The following is a 16,196-nucleotide window of genomic DNA, read 5'->3' as shown; positions in this document are numbered from 1 at the left end:
TCTGTGAATGAGCCTAGTTGTTGCCACATTTGATAAAATCAATGTTGTTCAGAATATGATGTGGAGATGCCAGCATTGGATTGGGGTAGGCACAGTAAGAAGTCTCACAACACCAGGTTAAAGTCCAACAGGTTTATTTGGTAGCCGTCTATTTGGTAACCAAATAAATCTTTTTCTGAACAGGCAGAGTTCCCAGAACCATCAGAACATGGGGAGTACAGAGCAAGTGGCATTATTGTCTCTGTCCTTTTGTAGAGGTGAACTTCAGAGTAAATTCTGTTCCTGAGGAGAGTGGCACATCTCACAATGCAGCCGGCTTCTCAATGTTCCTTTTCTGTACCAATGCGTGTTTCTGTGACATTTCTGTCTAATCTGGATTTGTGACAACCGCTTTCCTACATCAATAACAACCGTATCTGCTTCAGGTGTCTGCTTTTTAAATTACTGTTCATTACCTTCCACAGTCAGGTGAATCAGGGCACAGACATCAGCTTTCATTGTTCTGGTGTGACTGAGGGAGAAATTTGGGCAGTTTTGATTCTGTGACTGTTCTACTTTTCAGGATATAAGGGTGTTGAGGTGAAAATTGCTAAGGTATTCTCTGCCAATCTATTGCTGTTGACACTATGCCCTGGATCAGAATGGGCTGTGAATTATGCAGCCCAGGCTCCTGTTGGTTATACAGGATTATAGAGTCCTTGGGGCAGAATAAAACATAAGCAATGCTGCTTAAAGGGGGCACTCTTAAATATTAGAAGTAAGTTGAGCTCAATGTGAATACTAAAGTCAGCATGTGAACATGCAAATTAAGAGCAGGAAAAGGCCCGTTGACCCTTCGACCCTGTCCTGAAATGGATATTGGGTCTATTTGCTGATGTCATCGCCATCTCCCAAATCACTCAATAAAATTCTAAACACTCTTAAAGATTTACGATAATTTTATTAACTTCCTCTGTATCATCACCCCCTTTGCTCATTGAACAATATCAGTACCCACTCCAGCAACATCACACAAATTCATATTCTTGTTTGAAATTCGCTTATGCCCTTGCCCCTTCCCTCTCTCTGCAGCCTCCTTCTGCCCCACAAACCTCAGAGATCTCTGTCTCCTCCAGTATTGGCCTCTTGCAGATTCCCGATTTGAATTGCTGTGTCATTGTCAGCCATGTCTTTGTTGGCATATTGAGGTGTGAATTTGGTCCCCATGGCTGTTCCGTGTGTCTGGATGAAGAACTGGTTGTTGAAGATGAAGACATTGTGGTCCAGGATGAAGCGGATGAGTTATAGAATTGCATCTGGGGACTGGCAGTTGTTGGCATTGAGTACTGAGGCAGTTGCAGCAATGCCATCCTCTTGGGGGATGTTGGTGTAGAGCGCCGAGACATCCATTGTGACGAGGAGTGTCCCTGGTTTAACTGCTCCATGTGTGCTGAGTTTCTGTAGGAAGTCCATAGTGTCATGACAGAAGCCGGGGGTTCTTTGTACAATGGGTTTCAGGATGCCCTTGACCGTAGCTGGAGAGGTTCTCTCACAGAATCCCATTTCCCGATACGATGGGACGGCCGGGTGTGTTTGCCTTGTGTATCTTCAGGAGGCAATAGCGATCTCCAACGCGGGGAGTACTCATGGTGAACAATCACTGAAACAACTATATGACGACATCAACAAGTTCCATCCCACCATCCAACTCACCATGGACTATTCTCCGGAATCGGTTGCATTCTTAGACACACGCATCTCCATTAAGGATGGACACCTCAGCACCTCACTGTACCGCAAGCCTACAGATAACCTCACAATGCTCCACTTTTCCAGTTTCCACCTAAACATGTTAAAGAAACCATCCCCTACAGACAAACCCTCCGTATACACAGGACCTGCTCAGATGACGAGGATCACGACAGACACCTCCAGATGCTGAAAGATGCCCTCATAAGAACAGGATATGGTGCTCGGCTCATCGATCGACAGTTCCGATGCGCCACAGCAAAAAACCGCACCGACCTCCTCAGGAGACAAACACGGGACACGGTGGACAGAGTACCCTTCATCGTCCAGTACTTCCCCGGAGCGGGGAAGCTACGACATCTTCTCTGGAGCCTTGAACATGTTATCGACGAAGATGAACATCTCGCCAGGGCCATCCCCACACCCCCACTTCTTGCCTTCAAACAACCGCACAACCTCAAACAGACCATCGTCCGCAGCAAACTACCCAGTCTTCAGGAGAACAGTGACCACAACACCACACAATCCTGCCACAGCAACCTCTGCAAAACATGCAAGATCATCGACACGGATCCCATCATCTCACGTGAGAACACCATCCACCAGGCACACGGCACACACTCTTGCGACTCGGCCAACATTATCTACCTGATACACTGCAGGAAACCATGTACCGAGGCATGGTACATAGAGTCACAGAGGTTTACAGCATAGAAACAGGCCCTTTGGCCTAACTTGTCCATGCACTTTTTCTTTTTTAAAACCCCTAAGTTAATCCCAATTGCCTGCATTTGGCCCATATCCCTCTATACCCATCGTACCCATGTAACTATCTAAATGCTTTTTAAAAGACAAAATTGTATCCACCTCTACTACTGCCTCTGGCAGCTTGTTCCAGAAATTGCCCCTCTGGCCACCTTTGTATCTCTCTCCTCTCACCTTAAACCTATGCCCTCTAATTTTAGACTCCTCTATCTTTGGGAAAAATTGTTAACTATCTAGCTAATTTGTGCCCCTGATTATTTTATAGACATCTATAAGGTCACCCCTCAGCCTCCTATGCTTCAGAGAAACAAGTCCCAGTCTATCCAGCCTCTCTTTATAACTCAATCCATCAAGTCTCAGAAGTATCCTAGTAAATCTTTTCTGCACTCTTTCTAGTTTAATAATATCCTTTCTATAATAGGGTGACCAGAATTGTACACAATATTCCAAATGTGATCTTACCAATGCCTTGTACAACTTCAACAAGACGTCCCAACTCCTGTAATTCAATGTTCTGACCAATGAAACCAAGCATGCCAAATGCCTTCTTCACCACTCTGTCCATCTGTGACTCCACTTTCAAGGAGCTATGAACATGTATCCCTAGATCTCTTTGTTCTGTAATTCTCCCCAACACCCTACCATTAACTGAGTAAATCCTGCCCGGATTCAATCCACCAAAATACATCACCTTGCATTTGTCTAAATTAAACTCCATCTGCCATTCGTCAGCCCACTGGCCCAATTGATCAAGATCCCGTTGCAATTGGAGATAACTTTCTTCACTGTCCATTACGCCACCAATCTTGGTGTCAGCTGCAAACTTACTAACCATGCTTCCTGTATTCTCATCCAAATCATTAATATAAATGACAAATAACAGTGGACTCAGCACTGATCCCTGAGGCACACTGCTGGTCACAGGCCACCAGTTTTAAAAACAACTATCTACAACCACTCTCTGGCTTCTGTCAAGAAGCCAATTTTGTATCCATTTAGATACCTCACCTTAAATTAAGGGGTGGTAGTTATAGGACGGATGTCAGGGGTAGGTTCTTTACCCAGAGGGTGGTGAGGGATTGGAATGCCCTGCCTGCTGCAGTTGTAAATGCGCCTAGTTTGGGGGCGTTTAAGAGATCCGTGGATAGGTTTATGGACGAAAAGGGATTGGTTTAGGTTAGTGGGTCATTGTTTTGTAACTGGTCGGCGCAACATCGTGGGCCGAAGGGCCTGTTCTGCGCTGTAATGTTCTATGTTCTATGTTTTCTATGTTCACCCTGGATCTCGTGAGATTTAACCTAATGCAACAATCTACCATGCGGTACCTTGTCAAAGGCCTTGCTAAAGTCCATGTAGACAACATTAACTGCACTGCCCTCATCTACCTTCTTGGTTACCTCTTCAAAAAACTCAATCAAATTTGTGAGACATGACTTTCCACTCACAAAGCCAAGCTGACTGTCCTTAATCAGTCCTTGCATCTCTAAATGCCTGTAGATCCTGTCTCTCAAAACATCTTCCAACAATTTACCCACCACAGATGTAGTTCCCAGACTTTTCCCTGCAGCCCTTTTTAAACAAAGACACAACATTTGCCACTCTCCAATCTTCAGGCACCTCACCCGTGACTATTGATGATTCAAATATCTCAGCTAGGAGACCTGCAATTTCCTCCCTAGCCTCCCACAACGTCCTGCGATACATTTCATCAGGTCCAGGGATTTTTCTACCTTGATGTGCTTTAAGACTTCCAGCACCTCCTTCTCTGTAATATGTACATTCCTCAAGACATCACTATTTATTTTCCCAAGTTCCCTCACATCCATGCTTTTCTCAATAGCAAATACTGATGAGAAATATTCATTTAGGAATTAATTTAGGAACATTGGTGAGACCATGCAAATTCAACGACAATGGGTGAATGAACACCGCTCGACAATCACCAGGCAGGAGTGTTCTCTTCCTATGAGGAACTCTTCAGCGGTCACGGGCATTCAGTCTCCGATCTTCGGATAAGCGTTCTCCAAGGCAACCTTCACGACACACGACAGCGCAGAATTGCTGAGCAGAAACTGATAGCCAAGTTCCACACACATGAGGACGGCCTCAACCGGGATCTTGGGTTCATGTCACACGATCTGTAACCCCCACATCTTGCCTGGGCTTGCAAAATCTCACTAACTGTCCTGTCTGGAGACAATTCACATCTCTTTAACCTGTGCTTAACCCTCTCTCCACTCACATTGTCTATATCCTTAAGACTTGATTATCTGTAAAGACTCACATTCCAACCATTATTTTGTAAATTGAGTTTGTGTATATATACGCCCTGTTTGTGAACACAATTCCCACTCACCTGACGGAGGAGCGACATGCCAAAAGTTTATGCTACCAAATAAACCTGTTGGACTTTAACCTGGTGTTGTGAGACTTCTTACTCTGCTTACCCCAGTCCAACGCTGGCATCTCCACATCATGTCTCTCATTAAAACAGAGCTAAGAAGAAGAGATAAGAATTTTTTTCTCAGAGTCATAAATCTCTGGAACTTCCTTCCTCAAAAGGCAGTGGAAGCAGAATCTTTGAACATTTTTAAGGCAAGAGTCAATAGATTCTTGAGGAGGTGAAAGCTTATTGGGGATAGGAAGGAGGTTACTGTCAGATCTTATTGACAAGTGGAGCAGATTCAAAGGGCCGAATGGCCTACTCCTGTTCCTGTTCATTATGTTTCTATATAATTCCTCTTACTGACACTTCATGTGACTGTGTCAGATTTACTCTATGTTACTGTGAAGCGTCTTGGGATGTTTTTGATGTATGTTATTGATGTTATTGTGACAAATACTTGTTGGAATAACAGGTCAGATGATGCTGTCCAGTGCTGCTGCCACTGGCTGCTTACTGTTCCAGTCCCACAGGTATCGTGACTACCGCAGTCACAAAACCAATACCTAATCACCCAATAATTACAGTGCCAAATCAATCAACTATTAACAGGGCAGCCCTGCTGAAATAAACCAATCTACAATTTTATACAACTTTTTGCTCATGAAACATTTGCTGTCTAGACATAACTAAATTAGAATTTAATGCCTGAAATCAGGGAAAGGTTCTTGAGTCTGATTTATTATATTACAGATGAAGGTGTTTGGCATCATCGACAAGAACAAGATCTAATTTCAGAAGGGATTAATATATTTTTATATCAGTTATATAAAGGCAGAGGAAATCCATACTTTGAGTATTGCTGAAAAAATACGTTCTGTTGAATCTTTTCAATTTGAACTCAAGAATACAATTTCAGGAGAAACAAGTAGTGAATTTTAGTAAGTACAGTCTAAAAATCCCAGTGTTTGAGTGAATTTTGTAAAAGAAATCACTACCTACTACAATTCAAAAATATTAAGTGTTGGAAAGTGACCAACTTCTCATTTTAAACATTCCATTCCATAAAGCATAGAAATCATAGAAACCCGACAGTACAGAAGGAGGCAATTCGGCCCATCGAGTCTGCACTGACCACAGTCCCACCCAGGCCCTACCATTCCATTCTCTTTCCATGCCTATGGCGCACTAAGGCAGACTTTTATCTGTTTCCATCACTAATAATTCCCAAAACAGGCCTCTAATCTGTCGTCAGAGGCTTATAACCTGAGAGACACCACTCCACACAAGCGTAACTGACCAGGAGTCTCTCCCACTCTTACTGCCAAACATTGGTGCGTTTAGAAGGATTTTGTAGGTTGACATGCCAAAACTGATTGGCCGCATTACGAACGCATCTTTCTTGACCATCCAGTCCTGGGGTGGGCTTCTGGCTCCAGGCAGAGGTGCTACCCACACTGCCAGCACTCTTTCTGTATTAAACATGTAGTAATAGAAACATTGAATTGAATTTCTCCTTTACTGCATTAAATAAACAATTAAAATTCTAAGTCTGGAATGTTAATAAAATAAGAAGCCAGCAAATGATTGAGAGCCTATATTGATCAAAGGAAAAGTCATTCTAGGAACTTGTCGTCATAATTATTTCAATGATTTATGGAATGGAATGTTTAAAATGAGAAGTCGGTCACTTTCCAACACTTTATATTTTCAAATTGTAGTAGGTAGTGATTTCTTTTACAAAATTCACTCAAAGATTGGGATTTTTAAACTGTACTTACTAAAATTCACTACTTGTTTCTCCTGAAATTGTATTCTTGAGTTCAAATTGAAAAAATTCAACAGAACGTATTTTTTCAGCAATACTCAAAGTATGGTTTTCTTCTGCCTTTATATAACAATATAAAAATACAATAATCCCTTCTGAAATTGGATCTTGTTCTTGTCGATGATGCCAAACACCTTCATCTGTAATATAATAAATCAGACTCAAGAGCCTTTCCCTGATTTCAGGCATTAAATTCTAATTTAGTTATGTGCAAAACAGTTTTTATATTTCTACATGGGCCATCCATTCACAGTACATGTGTCCAGATCCAGGTCACCAACAGCCTGTCCTGGTCCCCCCATGCTGACACTAAGTTAAGAAACCCCACCAACACCTCTAATTTCTCAGAAGACTAAGGAAGTTTGGCATGTCCGCTATGTCTCTCACCAACCTTTACAGATGCACCATGAGAAGCATTCTTTCTGGTTGTATCACTGCTTGGTATGGGCTCCTCTGCCCAAGACCACAAGGGACTACAAATCCTCGTGAATGTAGCCCAATCCATCACGCAAACCAGCCTCCCATCCGCTGACTCTGTCTACACTTCCTGCAGCCTTGGCAAAGCAGCCAGAATTATTAGGGACCCCAAATACCCTGGACATTCTCCCTTCCACCTTCTTCCATCGGGAAAAAGATACAGAAGTCTGAGATCACATAGCAACTGACTCAGGAACAGCTTCTTCCCTGCTGATGTTAGACTTTCGAATGGACCTACTTTGCATTAAGCTAGTCTTTCTCTACACCCCTAGCTATGACTGTAACACTACATTCTGCACTCTCTTGTTTCCTTCTCTATGAATGGTATGATTTGTCTGTATGGCGCTATACTTTTCCCTGTATACTAATACATGTGACAATAATAAATCAAATCAAATCAAATCAAAAATCAGAATAAACTTGTAACAGGAGTTGTAAAAGGAAAGGCATTCCCTGTGAGAATCCCTATTCCCGCTGCCTCTTTGTAAAATCAGTTTTATATTTGTTCCTTCACAGCCTTTCTCATTATCGTTCTTTCTCGGCTCTTCAGACCTCATTCTAACCCCATTAATTACCTGAGCTGAATAACTAATTAAATCAAAAATATTTATATCTTATTAAAAATAGCATTATAAATAGGGTAATATCTCAACCCGTTGAATTGTTTTGCTTGGTCTTATCAGGCCTGGACACCTGGTGAGAATATTAAACAATTGTCTCCTGTTATGGTAGGCAATTGTCAGATTTTGCCAGAGTTACATAGAACATAGAACATAGAACATTACAACGCAGAACAGGCCCTTTGGCCCACGATGTTGCGCCGACCAATTAAAAAGCAATGACCCTCTAACCTAAACCAATCCCTTTCCATCCATAAACCTATCCACGGACCTCTTAAACGCCCCCAAACTAGGCGCATCAACTGCAGCAGGCAGGGCATTCCAATCCCTCACCACCCTCTGGGTAAAGAACCTACCTCTGACATCCATCCTATAACTACCACCCCTTAATTTAAAGCTATGCCCCCTCGTGCTAGCTTTCTCCATCCGAGGAAAAAGGCTATCACTGTCCACCCTATCTAAACCTCTAATCATCTTATATGTTTCAATAAGGTCCCCTCTTAGCTGCCTTCTTTCTAACGAAAACAACCTCAAATCCCTCAGTCTCTCCTCATAGGACCTCCCCTCCATACCAGGCAACATCCTGGTAAACCTCCTCTGTACCCTCTCCAATGCCTCCACATCCTTCCTATAATGTGGGGACCAGAACTGCACACAATACTCCAAGTGCGGCCGCACCAGAGTTTTGTACAGTTGCAACATGACGTTGCGGCTCCTAAATTCAATCCCCCTACCAATAAACACCAAGACACCGTATGCCTTCCTAACAACCTTATCTACTTGATTCCCAACTTTCAGGGATCTATGTACACATACACCTAGATCCCTCTGTTCATCAACACTATTCAGAGTCCTCCCGTTAGCCCTATACTCAACACATCTGTTATTCCTGCCAAAGTGAATTACCTCACACTTTTCCGCATTAAACTCCATCCGCCACCTCTCGGCCCAGCTCTGCAACTTGTCCAAGTCAGCTCATTTAAACCCGTGAACCAACAAGGCTACTTATTGTCTGTCTTAACATTTCTTCAAACAACTTTAAAGTGGGAATATGACTCAGGGAGGAATATTGGGAGAAGAGAGAATTTCCAGAGCACAAGATCTTTTATTTTTTCTCTCTTTGCTCTCCCTCTTCAAAAGCCGTTCTGCATCACCGGATTTTAAAAGCTTTTCAGAGATATTGGGTAAGGTGATAGGGTGGAAGGTGGAGAGAGCTGGGTTAGAGAGGAGTTTGCAATGGGAGGGGATATGGAGGGAGAAATCTTGAGGGGAGATTCAGTGCAAGTGAATGGGGGTCAGGTGTAGGAGTTAGAGTAGGATTTTTCTAAAATTTCCTGCGTAACCATCCAGGTAAGTAGATCAGAATTGTCTGAAGCCTCTGACCTTTTCAGAGAGTCCTGGAGAGCAGGGAATCGATCTCCAGGATTTCATCTTCCTGGACAATTCGCACAGAGTCATTGCACTGGGACCCCTGAGAGAACCTGTAGCACATTTTCCCAATGACATTTAGTCTCCAACAATCCAGAGCTCTGATGATTACTTTTCATGGCAAGTTTGATAAATATAATGTTTTTTATTAGTGTAACAAGTAAGTTTACATTAATACTGCAATGGAGTTGCTGTGAAAATCCCCTAGTTGCCACTCTCCAGTGCTGGTTTGGGTTCACTGAGGGAGAATTTAGCATGGCCAATACATCTAACCAATATGTCTTTTAGACTGTGGGAAGAAACTGGAGCACCCGGAAAACCCATGCAGAAGACATGGGGAGAACGTGCCGATTCCACACAGACAGTGACCCAAGGAACTGAACCCGGGTTCCAGGAGCTGGGAGGTAGCAGTGCTAACCACTGTGCCACCATGCTGCCCACTGAAGATTATGGAACCTACTTCATGGTGTCTGAAACAGGATACTTCAAGTCTAACAGCCAATAGAAAAAATGTAGCACCAATAGATAAAGCTAAACATGGGAAAGATCCATCACAAACATTGTTAACTTAATATAGACACATTGCAGAAGTGAGAGCAGAGAACAGCACACAGCAAATAGCTAGCCAAAGACAGGGATTATTGTTTTAATGCTCACACCAGCCTCAACTCTGGGAACTATAAGCAGTTTGGTAATTATTCACTATAACTTTAACCTGACTAGACTCACTTTGTCATCTGAACATTATTAATAAGTGAAATCAAGTTAAAACTCAGAAATAATGATATTCAACATTAAATTTACTGTTGTTCTCTGAAGATTCAGATCTTGTTGAATAAATTTAAATATCAGTTTACTTTATTTTTATCAACAATGCAAACATTAAACTTTTGTGGCACGGTGGCATAGTGATGAGCACTGCTGCCTCGCAATGCCAGGTTCTATTCCTGGTTTGAGTGACTGTGTGGAGTTTGTGCGTTCTCCCCGTGTCTGCATGAGTTTCCTCTGGTTTCCTCCCACAGTCTAAAGATGCGCTGGTTAGATGCGTTGGTCATTCTAAATTGTGCTCAAGTGTCCTGGGATTCATAGTTTAGAGGGATTAGCAGGGTAAATATGTGGGGTTACGAGGATAGGGTCTGGGTGGGATTGTTGGCTCGATGGGCTGAATGGCCTCTTTCTGTACTGTAAGGATTCTATAATTCTATGAACCTAATAAATTCCTGTCCCCATCTACTTACCACATTTAATCATCAGCAAAGTGAAGGAATGTTGACAGTGATGTCAACACTATTTACCCACCAATAACAGCTCAGGTAGGTCTCCATCAGGTCCACAGCCTTGGTCTAAACATGACCCAAAGAGGCTAATTCCAGTGGCAAGGTGTGAGTGACTGCCATTGGCATCAAGGGATATTTGGCTGAGTGTGGCAACAAGGAGCTGTGGAAACATTGAAGTCTTTGGTATTCCATGGGGAAAGATCTCCAAATGGGCTGGTGCCGTATCGAGCACCTTGGAGGGGAATTTGTAGGTGGAACTCCCATACAATTACTGCCCTTGTCCATCAGATAGTAGAGTCCTCAACTATGCAGATCTCCTTGATGCTGCACTCAGTCACATTCTCCCTTGATGTCAGGGACAGTCACTCTGACCCTGCCACAGAAATTCAGCTCTTCAAGTCTGGACTGGTGAAGTCTGGAACCGAGTGCTCCTGATGGAAACCAAACTGAGTGTTTGGTTTGAGCAAGTTATTGGAATCGCTTGAGTTGACTTCTCTTCCTGCTCCTGCTCCATTATCTCTGGTGTCACCTCAGGATTTATCCTTGGCCCCTGCTTATTTCATAATATGGTATTGTTGGTGTATAAGACATTTTTCTCCAAGAATCTACTCCTTACCTTATACACTGCTTTGACCTAACTACTGTTTGAATGGATTTTAGACGCTGACACCTTACAAATCAATCCAAACCCTATGCCTCATATAAAAATGCCTCTAGTCAGTCACCTCTATCCTACACGGCAGCATGCAATCTGGAAGTGGTGAAATATGCAGGAGAAAGTGGCGGGAACATGGCAGCTCATCGTAAACTTGGAGTAAGAGAGAAAAGTGTTGGGGATTGGCGCAAGGTGAATGATGTGTTGCGTACAATCCATACAGCAAAAAAAAACCACGATCTAAGGCCTGGTGGATTCACTTCGAACAGAAATGGGAAGAGTAAATGTTGACACAAGGAGCTGTTGCTGTGGTTTAAATACAATACTGCCCCATCTTGTCTTATAAACTGCTTCGACATATATATGAATGGAGTTCAGAAAAATCAGAAATCCAATCAGTTTGACTTGTACACCACACTGACTTAAATACCAAAAAACACGGTCCCTGCTTCCCTCAGTGGGATCATCTGAAAATGTAGTGCTCATATTCACAGATATACTGACAGCACCCAGTTCTGTTTCACCATCACCTCTCTCCACCCCTCCACTGACATATTGCTTGTCCGACCAACATCCAGCCCTGGATAAACAGTAACTTCGTCTTTGTCGGTGCAGACTCAATGGGCCGAATGGCCTCCTTCTGCACTGTAGGATTCTATAATTGGAAAGACTGAAGTAATTGTCTTCAGTTCCTGCCACCAACTCCATTCCCTAGACATTAACTGCATTCCCTAAACATTAACTCCATTCTCTACTTACCAGCTCCATTCTAATCCCTGATAATTGAGAAGTGTATTGTCATGTCTTACTATATTAATGCATATTTTTGTTATTGCTAGTGTTGCCAAATAGCCCTTTTAATAACACCTTGCATCATTTGGCTGATGACTGTGAGTCAAAGCTGAGGCAGTAATTGGTTAGGTTGGATTTATCCTTGTGGATAGGACATTCCTGGGCAGTTTTCCACATTGCTGGGTAGATGCCAGTGTTGTAGCTGTACTGGAACAGCTTGGCTAAGGGCACAGTTAGTTCACGAGCAGAAGTCTTCCGTACTACAGCTGAAATTTTGGCAGAACCCATTGCCTTCGCTGTATCCAATTCACTCAGTCTTTGTTGTCTCATGGTGGTGACCTCAGAAGGAGGTCAAGTTTGGATCATCCACTTTACACTTGTGGCTGAAGATGGTTGTGAATATTTCAACCTTGTCGTTTATACTAATCAAAGATATGCGAGTTAGATGGATTGGCCGTGCTAAATTGCCCCTTAGTGTCAGGGGGACTAGTTAGGGTAAATGCGTGGGGTTATAGAGATAGGGCCTGGATGGGATTGCTGTCGGTGCAAACTCGATGGGTCGAATGGCCTCTTTCTGCAGTATTGGATTCTATGCTGGGCTGTCCGGTATTGATGGCGGAGATACTTTACAGCCAGTTCCTCTTGTCAGTTATTTAATTGACCAACACTATTTGTGACTGGTTATGGCAGGACTTTGGGGTTTTGATCTGATCTAACTGACTCTGTCTCTTGCTGCTTTCACTGTTTAACATGTCATCAATCCTGTATTGTAACTGGAACAAGTTGTTATCTTTGTTTCAGCTTGATGCTGCTCCTGGCATGCTCTTCAGAGCCTTTCATTAACCAGGGTTGGCCCACTGATTTGATGGTAACAGTGAAATGAGGGATATGCCAGGTGGTGTGGTTTCAGATTGTGGTGGAATACATCTCTGCTGATGTTGGCTCACAGAACCTCAACCATGCCAGCATGAGTTACCAGAACAGTTCTAACTCAATTGCATTTAGCAGCGTGATGCTGCCACATAACATGATGGACGATATTCACAATATGAAGATGAGACTTGGTTCTCATGTGGACTGGGTAGTGGTCACTCTAACCAATACTGTAATGGACAGATATATCTGTGACATCAATAATAAATATATGTTTAATTGTTTCACTAATTTTATACAGAAAATATACTTGTGTTACAGGGGTTCCATGGAATTCTTACAATGAGAGTGCTGAAGGATGAGGTTCAGCGTGTTTTTCCCTCTTGTTGGCTCCCTCACCACCTGCCACAGTCCCAGTCTAGTGGTGATGTCCTTTAGGACCCAGCCAGCTCCATCTGTGACGGAGATATTGAACCACTTGTAATGATGGACATTGAATTCCCCACCCAGGGTCCATTTCCTCTCCACCCTCAGTGTTTCTGATGTTTGACATGGAGGAGGGGTATGGTACCTGGTTTCCTGGCTGGTCTTTGTCCTGATGCCATCTCACTTCACGGGGTCCAGACTGGATGTTGAGGACTCCCAGAGAAGCTCCCTCCCACCTGGATAACACTCTGTGGCCACCAGCTCTGCTGGGTCTGTCCTGCTGGTGGGGCAGGGGGTACCCAGGTTGATGGCAATGGTGATGTCAGGGACATTGTATTGTATGATTCTGGACTAGTGTCTGGGTCAGTTCTCCCAATGTTTAGCCATATATAGGTGTGATTGTGTATATATTCAGATATATATATATAATTGTATGTCATGCCTGCTTGTCTGTCTATACAATTCAGGGGATGGCTCACTATTTGCAGAGAGGATGCTACACGAGCAGTTAGTGTGAATTTTAAGCTGTGGCTGCGGGTCCCGTAGCAACAAATGTGACTGTGTCTTTAAGAGAAACTGACGTCAGGTTGGGTCCGGATATCCTGGTTTTGCAGCGAGTAATTTAATCCTGGAGTAGGATCAGAATCAGGAGCGGAGCGGCGGTGGGGGTGACAGAGGAAGCAGCTGGTGAAGGTGCTGCTCTCACCCCTGGCACTACACCATGTCTGTGGCAGGATTAAAGAAGCAATTTCACAAAGCAACCCAGGTAGGGACAGTGCCTGCATCTCCCTCTCTCTGTGTCTCACTGCAGTAAAGCAGCTGTGCTCCAGCATCATTCTGCAACACCTGCCTTTTCAGACCAGGGACTCTCACTCATTCCTGCTGCATTTCACAGCCCGGACTGATCCAATCTCCACCTCCTCCCTGCCAGTTTGAGTTGGATTCCTCCCCCTTCCCCGGGAATGTTTGATGGTTTTAGTGTGTGCTGTGCGTGAGGTTTGCTTTGACATTGAGGTTTTGAAGGTGGTTTATGTAAGGGGTTTATTTGTGATGTATTTGCTGCTTTTGAGATGAGTGGGTTTAAAGTATCCCGGGAGCAGAATCGCCGCAAAAATCATCAATTATTTACTGGGCAGAGCGATCCGCACCGCAGCCTCTTCCCCCTCTCCCGGGCTGTGGGCAGGGATGTCCTGGGGAATGGGATGGGGATTGAATGGGGATTCGGTGAATGGGATCTGCTCTCAATGTCCCCAAAAGATCCCAGCTCCAAAGGAAGAGAGAGCCCTCACTCCACAATCTCCAGTAGCAATGATTACAATCTGACTGTCATACTCAGTGTAAATGTCCTGATAATTAATTAACTGCTGCTGTTCCAGTTCAGCGCTGACTCTGGGCTAGTTCAGTCTCAATTTCACTACACCTGCTGTATCCTGTGTCTATCTGAGACTTAGAACAATAGCCCTCAGCCCAGACTTTTACTGCCTTACCCCTGTCCAACAATTTGGGGGAGAGGGGGGGTGATGTGGAGGCAGTGTTCCCTAATGCAGCAACTGGGATGACCATCACAGGATTTACTCCTGCGCTGGGGTGTGATTTCTGGATACTTATAGTTGGTCAGTAGGAATTTGAGGTGATTCTTACTGTTGCTGGGTGGGTTTAGGCGACAGAGAGGGAGACAGTGACAGGTCTCATGGGGATGGTTATAATGTGAGTGAGCTTTATAGTTGGAGGAAGGAACGAGGAGGTGGGATGTGACGAAGCAGGTAACCGAGGGTGGTCATGTCTTCGCATATTAGAACAGGACAGTCCTTGGCTCGGTTTAATTACCTGTCCCATGAGATCCTGTCTGAATAATTCCAGATTTGATTCATTTGCTTTAAATGATTCCAGTGTTTGTGTCTCCCAACACTCAACTTTGTCTGGAAGCTCAGTGCCCCCCCCCCCCGATCGCCCTGTGACCATAAAGCTCCTTTTATCAGTTCCTGACATTATTGGTCTGAATCCCTTCTCTCTACCTGCTCTCCCAGCACTCTATGGGTTAAATTTTGCATTAGCTCTGACAATCCTGGTTCCCTTTAAGACCACCTCTGAGACATTTCCTTCACAGGCTTTTTCCAGTGTTGATCCTGCCCACTGAATCCAGGGATTAGATTTGAATTTTTTCTCTGTGCTGCCATTGAGATGCTTGGTGACTAACACGTGGGTCCAGTATTCAGGATGCAGAGTTGCACTCAAACTGTGAGATGTACTGTAACTTACTGTTAGCTTTGTGGGTTGCCCTGTGGGTTCCCCTGTATAGGGTTGTGGTGTGTCAGTGAACGTTGAGTTTCATTCAGTTTTATCCTGTTACTTTCAGCATCATTCACGGAGGGCACATTACTGGTTTCCTGTGTACAGAATTTTACAGCATTAAATATTATCACCCATTGCGCTGCCCAATTCCATCTCTTATCTGATTGCCGTTATCATTTCTGAATTCCAGCTCCTGTTTCATCGTCTGAAATTTGTGACCTCTTTGCTTTGATTCTGAAGCCAGTCTCATTTCTGTTGATTAGAAATAACGTTGAACCACTCACTGCCAACCACTCTGAAATATCTACTCCAATCCATACTTCTGATTCCTACCTTGTGATAGTTTCCTTTTCATCCATTCTCAGGGTTTATCTGGAATCCTCAGAGTTTTGAGTTTAGCCTTTGTGTATCAAAAGCCTCTGGAAGTAAGTGGATAGGACCTATCACATTCTACTCCTATTCTTCAAAAATCAAGAAACTTGGTCAGACAGAATCTTTCCCTTGTGACCCCATGTTGACTGTTGATAATTAGCTTAATGTGGTACAGATGATCCATTGATTCATTTATATCGACTGGAAGTGAGACCAATGGATCTGGAGTTGCCTGTAGATGTATTGGCTGTTGTTTTGAATACAAGTCCTACATTAGTTT

General features: G+C 43.6%; 1 protein-coding gene across 1 annotated transcript in view; it reads left to right on the top strand.

Moving 5' to 3' along the window:
• Positions 1–13,874: 13,874 nt before the first annotated feature.
• Positions 13,875–16,196, top strand: part of sh3gl2b (SH3 domain containing GRB2 like 2b, endophilin A1) — a 113,745-nt gene continuing 111,423 nt past the window's right edge. Inside the window, exon 1 of the mRNA XM_080188294.1 lies at positions 13,875–14,018. Within this exon, the coding sequence (XP_080044420.1) occupies positions 13,974–14,018 (45 nt within the window). The 5' untranslated portion in view covers positions 13,875–13,973. The remainder of the gene's footprint in view (positions 14,019–16,196) is intronic.

Source organism: Carcharhinus amblyrhynchos, chromosome 5 (assembly GCF_965287045.1).
Source record: "Carcharhinus amblyrhynchos chromosome 5, sCarAmb.v2.hapA, whole genome shotgun sequence".
Taxonomy (NCBI): Eukaryota; Metazoa; Chordata; class Chondrichthyes; order Carcharhiniformes; family Carcharhinidae; genus Carcharhinus; species Carcharhinus amblyrhynchos.
Note: the sequence above shows the minus strand (reverse complement) of the source record. Positions and strands in the feature narration are given on the sequence as shown.